The sequence below is a fragment of the Solanum verrucosum genome, unplaced genomic scaffold (genome assembly GCF_900185275.1).
Source record: "Solanum verrucosum unplaced genomic scaffold, falcon-dt-bn FXZP01000255.1, whole genome shotgun sequence".
Lineage (NCBI taxonomy): Eukaryota > Viridiplantae > Streptophyta > Magnoliopsida > Solanales > Solanaceae > Solanum > Solanum verrucosum.
Window position 1 is genome coordinate 1,176,605 of NW_026020006.1, and position 16,086 is coordinate 1,192,690.

The window sequence follows — 16,086 nt, forward strand, 5'->3', positions numbered from 1 at the left end:
GTGGTCCCTTTCACGGTTCGTGAAGGTGGTTGTGGTCAGCCCCGTCACCAGTTTAAATCAAGGGTCTTTTGGTCTTTTCCTATTTCGTTAGACCCCTAAACTACGTTGTTTTAACCTTAAATTACGTGGTTTTGATTAGTTTTAGCCTAGAAACATAACTAAAACTTACCTAAGTCAGATCTTTCATCAAAACTTAGAAAATTAGAGGAGAAAGAGAAGAAATAGGCAAGCAACCCTAGTTAAAGAACGCAACAAGGTTCCATCAGTTCCAACCCCGAAATCGAAAGATTTCTCTGTGGAATTCGTTACCAGGTATGTGGGATTTGACTAGTAGGTTCCTTTCGCCCATTAGGTCCCTAGAATTCAGTCAGATTCATGATTCCCTATTATTAACTAAACCTAGGATTTCTAGAACTTCAGCAGATTATCATGAATTAGTTATTTGTATGTTCCAAATCAGATTATCATGTTATTACTTCGTTTCTTGCATGAATTTCAGAACTCTAACTTGGTAGTTCTTTAGTTCTTGAATTACACATGCTAGGTCAGATATTTCAATATTTTAGATATATATGCCTCAGTTTTCGAATGCATTACTTTCAGTATATTAATATGCATTCTCAGTTTGCATGTCAGTTTTTGAGCTATTCAGTATATTATAGAAATTTAGTCATAATATGTTAATCATTTAATCGATTGGGAGTAGCATAATACCGAGTTAGACTAAGGTCAGTTACCCATATAGTCCCAGAACTATGGGCCACATAGGTTGTAAGTCCCCTCTATGGGCATCATTTTAGTGATTACAACAACATGCCTCTACACCTTTGGCCGGGTGCATTGGGTCCTTTCGATGGGGCGTATACATCGGACTCCACATTTAGCTCATGTGGTTTTATTATCGGTTATTAGTAGCTCTCATGGTTCAGTCAGACTCCATTGCATTGACCACATTTCAGTATAATCAATATTCAGCATCAATATGTCTAAATTTGGTCATTGCATTCAGTTAGCTCAGTATTCAGTATATATATTTATATCATGTTCAGATTATACTCTTGCTTTATTGCTTGTTCAGTTATATGTTTATTTCAACTTTACTCTACTGCATGTTCAGTACCTTTCAAGTATTGACGCATACTCTGCGCTACATCTTCTTGTGATGTATGTTCAGATTCTCAGCATCCAGATCACGCTTAGATCGGTTCCCGATCTCCAGTTCAGCAGCATCAGTTGTGAGTCTTCATTCTTCGAGGACAATAGTCATGTTATCTTTTCATTATTTCAATCTTTTAGTTTCAATTTTGTTAGACTTAGCTGGGGCATGTCCTAGCACTTCTAGTCAGTTAGAGACTATTTTCAGACATAGTTTTATTCAACTTAGTATTTGAGTTTGATGTTTCTTTTGTATTAACCTCTCAGATTTGATATTCAATTTTAGTATATGGGTATTCCCCATCATTTCAGATTTACTTATTATTAGCTTCCGCATCAATTTTATTTCTCAGTTTATCTTTAGTATGCTCATGATTGTGACAACAAGGTTAGCTTGGGGTCACCTGTGATCCTAGGTCCTGTGTCCGCGTCTCAGGGGTAGCTCGGGGTGTGACAATATACTCCCTCTGTCCAACAATAGTTGTCTACTACTAACTTGACATACCCTTTAAGAAACAATAAATAATAAGGGTAAAATTATTATATTATCCTTGACTTTTTTATATTTAATGCTTTGAGAAATATGTTATATGATAAATAGTAAGGGAAATAGACACAAAAGATAAATTATCTCTTGATTTTTTAAATTGAACAAATATTGTTGGACAACTATCATATATTTATATAAAAAAGAACTCTAAGCTCACCTATGTGGTGCCACCACTAGCTAGAATTTTTTTAAAATTTATTTATTTAAAGAACAACTATTGTTAGACGGAAGGAGTATAAGTTACATTATTAATTAATTTAAATGTCTTGATTGACATGTGTATTTATATAGCTGAAAATAAACATCATGATATGGCATCATGCATGCCTCATTGGTCAATATTACTCATTTTTATCTTGACTCTCCCTCATTTTATCTTTTACATAATTTATCATAATATATTTGATGATATAATTGTCTTGTTAAAATTGAGTGATGTTTTTATGTAGCGATAAAACATCATTTTTTCTATTTTTTTGTACATGAAAAATATAGAATCTGATAATTTTATGGTTAGAATAACTCCTTGTGAAAATAAAATGATGTGAATGTTTTTGATAATCAATATTAGTTATAAATAAGTTAAGACCGTTAAAAACTGTACACCACAACAACATAAATAATTTTTTTTTAGAGACAATCTAATTACCTGAGGTCAAACGTTCACTACTTTTCGTTATTGTTACTTTGTAACTCTAACAAAAAATTTAGAAGTAGAAAAATAAATTTGAAACAACAACAAAATAAGATTGTTGATGATTTTAGAAATTTATTCTTCATTAAACTGTTGTTCTGAAGGCCCTTCTAGATGCTTTATCAATGCAACTTTACGACTCTTTCAGAAATATGTATGTATAATTGTTGCATTATGAAAATACAAGTAGATCAAAATGTTGGATTCTAGACTTATGTTAAAGAAATATTCTCGAACATAAAAAAAAATGAGTCTAACCTAGATAACTCAAACGCTCAGCAATGACTTGGGACATGAAGGACAACAAATCTATGTTAATAGACATATCTTTTGTAGCTTAAGATATTACTTTTATTTAGAGTATGTTTTTTTTTCATATTTTTCAAATTAAGCTTGCCGAAAATAGTCATAACTCACACAAAAAATATTTAGAAGAGCCGAATGAGAAGGAAAAAAAAGAAAAACATTAAAAGGACGAAAGCTTTGTCCAAGTGAGATCATATACATACAAAACGAAAAATAATCAATACAATTTTAAGGAGACAACAAAACAACGAGAAAAAACATACATTAAATTGAGTAAACTATGATATATCCAATGATGGTAACAAATCATTCTTACCACAAAAGTTCCTATGTTTTGAAATAACATACCTAAAAAAATTGACTAACACTTCAATCAACTTTCAATTCTTAAAGTACTCATAATATTTACTAATAAAATTTAGTAAAAATAGATTACAACAACATAAATACCAAAAAATATGGGCATGCAAAGTTATTAACACTCCGTGGATTTTCTAAAGAACAAAAAGTCCCATCCTTGTATGTGAAGGAATGACGTTGTTGATGAAGAAATTAGAGATTTGTAAGGAATTTATTTATTGTCCCTTCAACAATTCCAGTAGAGAAAACTTGCTTGAATACTCAATTAACGTTTGTTATTTAATCTATACTAACAAAAACTTATAACAATAACTTTGCAAAAACATAAACAACAAAGTTTAAAGCATGTACTCAAAAACAACAATTAATAATATAAGTAAAAATTAATGACGGTAAAAAACATACCAGAATCTATATCAATAGAATGGAACAAAATGGAAAAAATCGAGCCCACTGAATGCACAGTGTCCTCTTAAGGAAATTATTCCCCTCTAGTACCCGAGGTTTTAAGGAATAGATCCTATCAGGATAGAACGATTCTATTCACCAGTGTATTGATACAAAAAAATGGTGTCAGTGAGCCACCAAACAGGAGCAAAGTACACAAATATTTAATTGTCCCGAAGAAGAAGAAGTAGTTCAGAATTTTCGTTGTTTTAAAATGAGAGGAAATTCCACTATTTATAAACAACAAAGGGTAGTGTGAACAAATGTTTATTGTGCCTTATCGGAAAAATCACAACTCTTTAGAAAAGTTACAACCCTTCGGAAATGTCACAACCTTTCATAAAAGCCACAACTTTTCATAAAAGGAGAAGGCTAGTTTTGGAAATAAAATACATTAAAAGAGAATCTTGATTTGCGGTGGCACCACGTAGGCAGACCTAGGGTTCTCTTTTATATATATTATGATTATGATTATGATTATGATTCTTTAACATAAGAACTTAATTATCTTTATTTGTATTACTCTCATGACTATTGATGATCATAACTATTAAACTATATTAATAGTCATTATATATATATCATTCTAGATAATATGATGCGACGTAACGAAACATAGGGTCATTCTGGACCTAGTTCCATGTGAAGCAGAGTCATAAACTGAGGTGATAAGATTATTCGATAATTGTCTAGCAAAAGTAATTCCTAATTTATCTGCTTCTGCTAATAAAGCTTCCACAACAAATATTGTAGGAACTAGCATATAGAAAAAATGATCAAAAAGTTGCTTTCCACTTTCCACCTCTTCTTTGTAAGTAAGTCTGCTACCATATTTTTCTCTCGATAACTATGCTTGAGCAGTGGTCCTCATAATCTATCTTAAACAACCTGCATTCAAATAAAAGGAATGAATAAGTGCTGCGATCGATATGTATTACATATTTGCCTATCTACGAGGATGTTTGGCTAAGCTCATAAGCTGATCAAATTGATTTATAAGTATCTTTTAGCATATTATGTGTTTGCTAATCCAAAGTGCTACTAGACAAAAGTCATAAGTTGGTCACTTCAGACTTCATGACTTTTCAACTTATAAACACTTCTAATTTTACCAAAACTCTTAATATTTTATCCTATAATATTTTTTTAATTCATAAAATACCTTTCCCAAAAACATGACTCTTAAATTTCTCTTCATTCAATATTTGTTGTTCCTCTAAAAAGATTAGGATATTTTAGTTGTTTTAATAAAACAACAGTTTATCAACACTTCTCAACCAAACACATCAACTAGGGGTCGTTTGTTATGAGAGGTAAAGGATAATAATCTCGGGATAAAATGCATGATTATTTTATCCTGCGTTTGGTTAGGCGTATTAAGTAGTGTGATGATTATTAATCTCATCCCCATACCGAAACAACCCGAAAAATGCTCTACATTGGTGATGAATAGATAATCAATGACTTACTTTTAGGCAGGGTAACATAAGCTTCAAGTATGACTTTATCATCAACAAGATAACCTCTTCCAGGATCATATAGTTCAGTAAGAGGCATGAATGATATGAAACCCCATTCGCGCATTCTTGCAGTAAACTGGAGCTGAGTATCTGTCATAACGATCATAACATTACACGAAATAGTAAGCACTTCTAATCAAATCACAACACTCTAACATAACTTGAATCCTCAGCAATAAGGTGAAAGTTCAGATAGTCAACTGACTGGGCTACTAAGATTTCCTTTCAGTGAAAGTAATTAAATGTGAGTAAAGACATCCATGTTATAGAGAATCAGGCTCGACAAAAACCCATAGATTATAATTCCTCTTCTTAAATTCACGCGAAAATTAAAATTCATATCTTTTATACTAGAAATAAGATTGCTGACCTTTTCTCACTGTGAAATTGTCATCAATTTGATTGAGAACAGCTAAGCTAAATTGAGTGTATCTAATCCAACCATAAGGCAATGCTGCAGTATTTACCACTGTTAAATAAAGTGATAAATGGTCTCCATTGTTCCCTTTTGGGACTATCAGTATCCTCCTGCAAGACGATGCACCGTATACTAAATCATCATCATCATATCTGCATTAAATTTGTAACGCGATCTACTAAAAATGGGATGTATGTTGATTACCATTGATATCTTCCTACATTAAAAGCATCAGAGTACGAGTTCTTCCTATTCAACTTTGAGATATTGTGGACAGTCCATGTAAACCGGGCTGATACTGGACCGTCCACTGCCACTGCATCCACGTCCATACTTACTGTCTCCGCTTTAGCAACTGCCAAAAACAAAGCATGCGAAATTTATAAATAACAGAGAAACAAAATACAATATATATATCAGTAAATGATATGAATCCTCGAAATATATTGTTGTTTTTCGGTTAATTAGTGCAAAATAACACAAATTACAACTCAATCAATGTAAATATGTATATCAAATAACTAAAATAAGACTACTCAAAGTGTGTGAGTGTGTGTTTAGAAGTAGGTGAGATACCTTCGACCTGCAGCCGAGGTCTGTTAGTAGGAAAATGAGATCTAGGAACAAGCTTTTCATGCCCTTTTAGCTGCGAAAGACCAAGCAAAGTAAGAAAATTCATTCCAACAAAACTGGACAATTGTCATTAACATGTCTATTTCGAAACATGTCTATGTCTCATTAGTATACATTATTACTAAAGGTTTTGTGTTCGAATTTCAAATTGAAAACCTTTACACTTTGTTTGGATGGTTGTTTCATATTGTTGTATTCTACTGTACTGTATCGTAATGTATTGTTTTGGAGAATATAATGTTTGGATAGACTGTATTGTTTCCTACAAGAAAAGTAGGGTTCAAGGTAGAACTGCCATAAAAAGACAGTCTAATTATCAAATAATAAGTAAAAACAAAATGAGAAGCAGAAAAGAAAAGTGTGATGACGTGATCACACCATATCGATCCTTACACAAAATGGAACTTTTCGTGGTTAGGACTTACGTGACGATGGATTTAAGTCTTGACTATATTGCTTGAGGGGTTCGGTTGTTTGGTTAAGCCAAAGTGAGCAAAATAAAATATTGCACAAAGACATAGTCATCATCCAAATCTATTGCAATGTTGTAACAATCTTTCATACCTCAAGGACAATATCACAAAAAGAGTGTCTCGTATATACCTGGCGATTGTGCACGTACTTCAAAAATGAAGGAACGTTAGGAAAGCGATATTGTTTACTGCATTGATTTCGAAGGGATTTCTGGAAGCAAATGATATCCCCATTGTCTAGCTGCAAAGGCAGAGGAGTATTGCATTTCATTGCTAATAAATCCAGAAGAAGAAGTAAAGAGAAAAAACTGTTGAAGGAAATTAATTGCGCGTACATGGCAGTCCCGAAGACTCAGCAGCATATTGTTAAGCTGTAAACACATCACATTGGGTTCAAATCTTATTTCCTGTGAATAACAAAATCTGAAAACCACATACCAAATGTTAAGAGTTAAAAATTGGTAGCAAGAGAAGAAGAAAACTAACCTCGAAGAGATCAATTTCTTCATCAGGCGAAAAGTTAGCCAATTCTTTTAGCTTTGATGATATCTCTAGTAGCTTGCTTCTTTCTTTTACAAAAAGTCGTCCAACGTACCTGATAACAACAAAGAAATTAAACGGAGAAAGACTAGAAAACCGCATCCATTTAAAGTACAAAACACCTCTCCATGTAGTCGTGTTTTCTAGAAATAGATGAGGAGATCCCAAATTCAAGCACGGAAATATTTCTGCTATTGAGAAGCAAGATGTAATACCTTATCTTCTCTTCACGAGGGTTATAAAGTTTGAAAAATAGAAGGATTTCTTTGTTGGTCTTCCCTGGTGGAGGTAAACGTCGCAAATCCTGCAAGAATACACAAAATAAAAAAATAAAAATGTAAAAGTAAAACAGGTAGAATAAAGCCACACAGAAAAGACATGCAACAAGTTAGTCACTGAAAAGAAAGACAAGAAAGCTATATGTTGCTCAGACGCTTCAAAAATGTCCCCAGGTGAGTGTCGGATCCTTCAAAAGTAGTTCATTTTTGGAGGATCCGACACGGATGTGGCAACATTTTTGGAGTGTCCGAGTAACTTAGCAAGAAAGCAAGTGATCACATTACCATGCATAATATTACTTCCAGAAACAGTTTTAGCTCAGTATTATTCACTGTATTTGAATTTTCTCTTAGTTGGCCAACCTGAGAACACAGACGCACCATCGAAGAACTTAATACCGAGTTAATCAAGCACTCCCATCCTTTAACAGATTGTCGAAAACATGCACTACAGAAGAGAGATAGTCAGACAAAAAATGATGACATTATCAGCGACAAATGTAATGCTTCACGTTCCTACCAATTCAACAGAGTTAGGATTGTAATAATTATTACATTCCTTCGTGACTTTTTTTGAGCGAAAATGGTGCTAGTCCACGCAAACCTTGACTGTTCCAACACGAATATCATTCTTTTTTATATGTGATGGGATAAGCTAAGGAGAACAAATTTTTTGTGGAAAACCAAACATGAAATATACAAAGAACATCACCAGTAAAACTGCAGAAAGATAGGACTATCAGACAACTTACGGAATATTGAATTTCCTCTTGAGATGTCAATGCACGATCAGGACGATATGTGTGGTTCTCGCGTTTTTTCCATAGCCAGTAACGTTGCAATTGCACTGGTATACCAAATGCCTTGGCAACTTCCTCCTGGAAACAGATGTACCATCAAACATTATAAAGAAATGTACTTGGACCTAGCTCATGATCGGAGATTGTCCAAAACTGTATAAAAAGGCCTCCCATCCCTAACACCCCTCGCACGCCCAGGACTGGACATCTGGGGCGTGGACAATATAAGATGGGGGACTAACATCGATAAATGATGATTGAGTCTGATACCACGTGAGAAGTAATTATTGAACTATGTATCTACATTAGTACACTGAGGTCTATTTATAGACACTACATTATAATCAATTTTCACATAGGATACAATATACAAATCATGTTCTATTCCTATTCTAACAAGATACGTGCCATACTTAAGACTTACCGTGAGTGAGCAATTACATATGTTTATAGAGCGCAACTAATTTTGTGAACCCTCACCACACTAACCACTAGAACTCCGTGTTCTCAATTTTTATGATCGTCTGTATACTCCTCATTTTTTACTTGCTTTAGCACTCAGAATTCGAAGTTTTTATCTTTTAACTCAATATAAAGCACAAATACAGAAAGTTTACATTCCATATTTTAAGTTGTAGAAGCAGCAAATTTCACATGACGCCTCTTTAATAAACAAGGGAAAACCAAATTCATTCTCACACAGTACATATAATAGTTCATCATGTTCGAAAAGAGTGCAACAAAATGATAAATGTACCTTGAGTTTAGTAAATGGCATCTGTTTCTGCATACGGAAAGTACGTACTTTATCATGATTCACAAGATCAAAATAAATTTCCTTTCCGATTTGTTCACCAAGGTTTTCATCACGAGCTACCTGAAAAATGAAATGACTAATTTTAGCTAAATGTTTTCTAAAAGTATATAGGCACAAGTAAAGGATAGCGACAAAAAGTTGAAAGAAACCTTGATCATTGTGTAGAGACAAGCTTCTGCTTTTTGTTCTGTTTCGTCATGCCCTATCCTCACTTTAAACTGAAATTTGAGGTCAATAAACGATTACTATCAGACCAGTAGAATGAGAAACTAAATCAGCAGTATATTGCGTAGAAACTCATCCAAAGATGCTAGACTGTGTCCTTATTCTCATCCACATTGCATATAAATCTTTTTTTCCTCCTATTAGACTGTGCCACACATACCTTGCAATTGTACACGTACTTCAAAAACAAAGGAACCTCAGGAAAGCGATACTGTTCTCTGCATTGATTTCGAAGGGATTTCTGAAAGCAAATTATATCCCCATCTTCCAGCTGCAAAGCCAGAGTATTGCATTGAAAAAATCATTGCTAAAAACATATGAAATGAATACACATGAAAATGAAATGCATAAATTCACCATAGTGTCACCTGATAGTCGCAAAAACTCAGCATGCTGTCAATTTTTTCACAACACACACTAGGTTCAAATTTTATTTCCTGCGAATAACAAAATCTGAAAATCACATATCATATATTAAGAGTTAAATGAAAAAATTGGTTGAGAAGAAGAAAACTGATTAACCTCAAAGAGATCAATTTCTTCATCAGGTGAAAAGCCAGCCAATTCTTTTAGCTTTGATAATATCTCTAGTAGTTTGCCACTTTCTTTTACGAAAAGCCGTCCAACATACCTGACAACAACAAAGAAATTAAACAGAGAAACACGAGAAAACCACATCCACATCATGGATGAGGTTGTACAATGTCACATGCAGTTCTTTATGATGTCTATTTTAGAACTCTAGATTCATTAAAGTACAAAACACCTCTCCGTGTAGTCGTAAGGAGATTCCAAATTCAAGCATGAAAATCACTACTTTAGTGAAAATATTGCTGCTATTGAGAAGAAAGATATAATACCTTATCTTCTCTTCGAGAGGGTCATAAAGTTTGAAAAATAGAAGGATTTCTTCCTTGGTTTTCCCTGGTGAAGATAAACGTCGCAAATCCTACAAGAATACACAAAATTTTAAAAAATAAGTCGTAAAAGTAAAACATGTTGGATAAAGCCTCACAGAGAAGACATGCAACAAGTTAATCACTGAAAAGAAAGACGAGAAATGCATTACCAGACATAATTCTACTTCCAGAAACAGTTTTAGCTCAGCATTGTTCACTTCATTTGAACTTCCTCTCAATTGGCCAACCTGAGAACACACCATCGAAGAACTTAATACCGAGTTAATCAAGCACGGATTGTAGAAACCAAGCAACTGAAGACATTTATTTTTCTAAGCACGGCAAAATTGGTCGGTGTCAAGTTCATAACAAAACATTTCAGGAAACAAAGACATGATTGCAATTTGCAATAACTATTACATTCCTTAGTGGATTAGAGTCCACATAGCTTTTTTTTTTGGTAAAAGTGGTGTCCTGGCCAGGTTGCACATACCTCGACTATTCCATCGAGTATCTGCTATCTCCCACCAGCACAAGTATCAGGTTGAGTCCACAAAAATATTATTGAAGATATAATTAATTAAACAAAAGTATGCTATCTCTAACACAATATCTAATCAGGCAAAGGTTTTAGGTTCAAATTTCATTGTCAACCTTTATCAAAAAGGATTTTCATTTGGCTGGCTCGTCAAAAGGAATCAAGCCTGCATGTGAAGGGTGTGTTGAAGATATAATTAATTAAATAAAAGTTGCTCTGTTTAACAATTTAAGATTTTAGATGAAATGATCAATACTTCAACAACTCTATAACTTTCTACGTTCATGCAAACATACAAATTGATTAGGCTTACCTACTTATGGAAAATATTTTAAGTCTCTGCTACGCACGATGACCTACTCATGACAAATATTACTACGCATGCTACTATGTCCATGAGAGAAGTAAGGTTAGTATTCTAGAACCATGAAGTGTTTAAGTTAAACTAGATGCTAAATATGTTTTCTTATGTTCTTAAAATATTGCCATTATATCTTGTCACGTGTTTCTTTCATGAGCTTATTGGGTCGATTATGTCATTTACATACAATACTATTCCATGTGTACTGTGGGATTACACTGGGTATCTTGTTGTTGTTGTACTATTCCATACATACTTACGCCCCTTTTGTTGGGAACATTGCATTCACGATGCAGGTTCAAGTGTTCAGAGCGACATGCTTCCTCGTTAGGCATCTTTCTCCTTATCCAGCTCATATTGGTGAACCCCACTTCGTATTTGGGCCAATTCATGTCTCTTGATGTAGTTAGATCTTTTGGGTACATTGGGGCCTTGTCCCAACATTTCTATTTCGATGTCATGTTTAGAGGCTCTGTAGACTAATGTACTCAAGTCATGCATATGTTTTGAAAACTACTCCACATGTTCCTTATGACGAAATTTCAGTTATGTATGTGGAAAATGTTCTTTATATCGTTTTATGAAAAAGGAAAGTTCTTAGTAAACTCACTTAAATGTTTTACCATTCATGGGAAAGTTTGGTCTAATGAGGCCCAGCCCACGCCTTCCATTCCATTTCAAAGTATGTTCTTCAAAGAAAGTTATTATGCCATTGTGTTAGAACAAAAGGGTTCGCTCGGTCAGGTTAAGGCACCGGGTGCCACTCCCCCAGGCCTAGGTTCGGGGTGTGACATTAAGCACATCAAGCACGAGAAATATTTCACCATTACAAAATATCATACTAAGTTTGTTCTTTTTTTTTCTTCATGCTGGATAAGTTGAGGAGAACAAATTTTATGTGGATCACCAAACATGAAATATACAAAGCATATTACAAGTAGAGCAACAGTCACACAGCAGAAAGGATTATCAGACTTACAGCGTGAATTTCCTCTTGGGCTGTCAATGCACGATAAGGCCGATATGTGTGGTTATTGCGTTTATACCATAGCCAGTAACGTTGAAATTGCACCGGTATACCAAATGCCTTAGCAACTTCCTCCTGAAAACAGATATATCATCAAACACATACTATACTTAAGACTCACCATGATTGACCAATGAGTTATATTGTGAACCCTTACCCTGCATTAGCCTCAGAATTCGAAGTTTTATCTTTTAACGCAATATAAAAGACAAGTACAGAAAGATCATATTCCATATTTCAAGTTGTAGAAGCTAAGCAGTAAATTTCACATGACTCCGCTTTATTAAACAATGGCAAAATGAAAAATGAATTCACTATACATTGGTCATCATGTTTGGAAATGCAATAGAATGATGAATGTACCTTGAATTGAGTAAATGGTATATCTTTCTTAATACGAAATGTACACACTTTATCATGATTCACAAGATCAAAATAAATCTCCTTCCCAATTTGTTCACCGAGGTCTTCATCACGAGCTACCTGATAATGGAATGAATAATTTCAGTTCAAATGTTTCGTAAATATAAAGATACAAGAAGTTAAGGATAGAGACTAAAAGTTGAAAGAAACCTTGATGATCGTGTAGAGACGAGCCTCTGCTTTCTCCTTTCTCTTTTCTTCTCGCTCTTTATTCAGTCTTACCTGAAATTTGAGGTCGATGAAAGATTATTATGACTGAACCAATAGAATGAGATGCTCGGTTTTACATCGACGAATTTATAGGTGAAAATATGGGACACGTATCGTAGTCTTTCAGTAAAACTAGATATTTTATGTATATATCTCTAAAGTTGGTATAATATTATACATTGGCTCCCATGCTATAGGACGCCTTAGCGGTGCATTTGGTTGAATGTTGAGTTATTTATCTAGAAATCATAGATTCGCCTCTGCTTATCAACCACATTGCATATAATCTTTTCCTTGTTGCTTACACATGTATAAACAAGCATGTATGTGATTGAATATTTTACGAGTTCAAACAATGAATTGTTGCCAAAATATGAACTACTAGAACTTATCAAAATTCCAATGGCCTAAACTCTGACATAATCTCGACATTTGGAAATACAATGTTGTCGATGAACAATCTTAGATGTTCCATGTGTGTGTGGAATGTTGGGTTTGTATCATTCGTTACTTTGGCTTCCGCTATACTTAGATTGTGTTTGTATAAGATGACGATTATTTATGTGATTTTCACTAGTCTTTGTTGAGTTATCTTGTTTGCTAGGTAGGGTAGGTGCTCGTTAAGTGCCAATCACGACCTTCCAGAAGGGCAACTCCCTATTCAAACCAAAAGAAGTACCTCATCTCACTTACGAGGACATTGTTGGAGCTGGGCTCCGCACTATGAGGGTTTGTTTTTTTATCTTTCTTATAGAGGTCCGATCAAATAGGGGATCAGAATTCTCCTGGTGTTTTAACTAGTCATTAACAGTCGGCTTAATTAGTACCCGTTCGATCGTGACATTCACAAATTCATTCAGTATCACATTTTAAAAGATTAGTTTCACACCACATTCACAGTGAACTAAATTTAGCAGCTATAAAATAAATAAATAAAATCAATATTTTCAAAACTACCGCAAACACAGCTATTTTAAACAAAACAAAAAACACACAAAACAGAGTAAAACTATAGAAACAAAGTGAACATACACAGTTAATAAATTCAATAGCATTGCATTTTAAAAATAAACTTTAGCTCAACTTCTCACATCAACCACATAAGACTATATTCAGACATTTTCGACGTTTGGTCATTAAAATTGTGAGTATTTGAAAAAAACTATTTTTTGTTTTCAAAGCGAAAAAATTGGAGTTGTTTTTGAACTTTTGTGACAAAAGTGAAAAAAATACATTTTTGTTATTTTTCAAATTCCGGAATTAATCCAGGAGTATATCTTTCCACTGATCGAAAAAAGAAGAAGAATATAGTTATTCTTCCATCGGTTAGAAAAAGGAAATGATTTACTATTTTTCCTTTTTAGAAAATCAAAAATTCAATAGAATTCAAGTTGAATTATCGGAATTTTACGATCAAACGTGTTTTTCCAATGTTCAACTCCAGAAAAAAGCAAAAATAAATCAGGGGCAAAGCTACGGTAACCAAAAATACGAAAAACACGCAAAACAGAGTAGAAATGTAAGAACAAAGTTGAGTAAACATCGAGAAACTAAATGAAACTAGAGAGAAAAAAAATACAGAGAGATGATGATGAAGAAGAAGAAGATCATTACATCCATCGGAGTGAGGTCGCCGGAGAGTTCGCCGGAGAACGGAAGACAGTAAAGCCAGCGGGGAAAATTTGTTGAGCGGGAGTGTTTTGCTTGTGTGACTTCAAAAATATATATGATTTGTTTGATGTAATTAGATTACTGAAATAAGGATCAACACACCTAAATATCTCGGGTTAGGTAGATTGTATTAGAAGAAATAATGCATTTATTAACTTTTAAAATTAGTAATTAGTTATACACTCTAATCTCTATTGTGCATTAGTATGAATAAAAACAACTCATCAATAGCTTTTTTTACATCTTTTTTATCAATATTACGAAGTGAGAGGCTGGAGACAGGAAAAGAGTCGAGTCGATTAGGCTCAACAATCGAAAAAAGCAAAATGAAATCAGAATTTGACTCAAAAAAGAAACAAGGCTAAAAATACAATGACCGTTCACCATCTATAAAAAAAATCTAAAAATTATTGTTCACTCTATAAATACAAGACAAACTCTGAATATATATGATAAAATGTTTGAACTTGATCTTTTATGTGATAAAATGTTTGAACTTGATCTTTTATGTGTTAGATAAGTAAAAAACCAAATCTAACTTAAATTAGAAGTTATAAATACTCATATATTGTATTTGTGCAAATATTTTATTTATATATTTATGAGTTTATGTTTCAAATAGTGGACAAAATTAGTTATAAGCTTAAACTTAATGTATATCAAGATCTTGAACATGTTAATCTTACGGAGATGACATTAGACATAATATACCTAAAGCTAAATTGTCGCAAAGAAAAGCTGCAACGCCACTTGAAATTGATTTCTTTCTCCTTTGCTTTAACTTCACGTTACCATAATCATCAACGATGAAAAAATTATTGCCATAATTTTCACATTTCAGAGTAGACAATATTGAAAAGTGATAGAAAAGTATGTAGTAATTCTAATGGGTGGATGAGAGAATCAATTTATAAAGGTTAATTAAGACTTGATTCGATACATTCATTAAATAATCGATGTACGGATAATCTATTCTTTATTAAATATTAGTATTGCCTTTCATTAATTGGCTATAACTAAATAAGTCTTACATGCTCCCAATTTGACCAATGACCACATAACATCAATATTTTTTTTATGATATAAACATTAATTGCACATAAAATAATTTTCTTCTATAGTGTCCATCATCCATATCACTAGTGTGAGATACGACAGTTATACATAATTTTGTATTATGTACTTCATTCCGTATTCTACTATATTAACAACTTATCATACTAGGTTCGTAAGTTATAAAATATATAACATTACGATCCACAATATTGAGACTTATCATATAACATCTCAAACTAAGAATGTGTATATCATTATGAAAATAAAAATTTCATTAATGTATAAGCAGAAATTTGAGCTCAAGGTGTCAAAATATCATAAATGCATTAACTAGAAATACAATCAAGTCTCATTATTTGAACATGTTTTTTTATATGCTTTTGGTTATAAGTCATTCGTTAATAAATCTGCAATCATAAAATTAATCATAATATTCTCAATTTTCCTTCTTTGTTATGAATTTCTTTCTTTAAAATGAAGTACTTCAATCTCGTAGGTTTGATACAACATTTATCGTTCTTAGAGAAAAATATCATTGCAATGTCATCACAATAAATTTTTACCTGCTAAGTAATGATGTTGACTATTCCAAATCTTAAATTCAAGTTCCCCAATAATAATGCATGAATTGTGGATTCAAAACATGGAACAAATTCTGCTTTCATAGTAGATATAGAATGACAAA

The 16,086-nt window shown here is 33.1% G+C and overlaps 2 protein-coding genes across 2 annotated transcripts in view; one reads left to right on the top strand and one right to left on the bottom strand.

The window, feature by feature from the left end:
- The window catches only part of LOC125819524 (cysteine desulfurase 1, chloroplastic), a 276,125-nt gene that overhangs the window by 132,216 nt on the left and 127,823 nt on the right, over positions 1–16,086 (top strand). The window lies entirely within an intron of this gene.
- LOC125819427 (ubiquitin C-terminal hydrolase 12-like) lies at positions 4,099–13,358 on the bottom strand. Its single transcript, XM_049498858.1, has 19 exons — positions 13,354–13,358; positions 12,929–13,061; positions 12,615–12,698; positions 12,405–12,524; positions 11,994–12,116; positions 10,286–10,363; positions 9,585–9,653; positions 9,377–9,487; positions 9,141–9,209; positions 8,932–9,051; positions 8,127–8,252; positions 7,660–7,737; positions 6,892–6,963; positions 6,687–6,797; positions 6,027–6,096; positions 5,655–5,796; positions 5,403–5,560; positions 4,982–5,122; positions 4,099–4,268 (listed from the first exon to the last, which is right to left on the bottom strand). Exons 1-19 carry the CDS (start codon positions 13,356–13,358, stop codon positions 4,099–4,101), a joined length of 1,980 nt encoding a protein of 659 aa, XP_049354815.1.

Bases quoted from the DNA above. Each gene is read 5' to 3' on its own strand.
- LOC125819427 (XM_049498858.1), bottom strand. The intron at 9,654-10,285 runs GTAATGCATTTC...TGTTATTCGCAG, and splicing joins TGGAAGTAGAATTATGTCTG to GAAATAAAATTTGAACCTAG. The intron at 6,798-6,891 runs GTACGCGCAATT...CTGCCTTTGCAG, and splicing joins TGAGTCTTCGGGACTGCCAT to CTAGACAATGGGGATATCAT.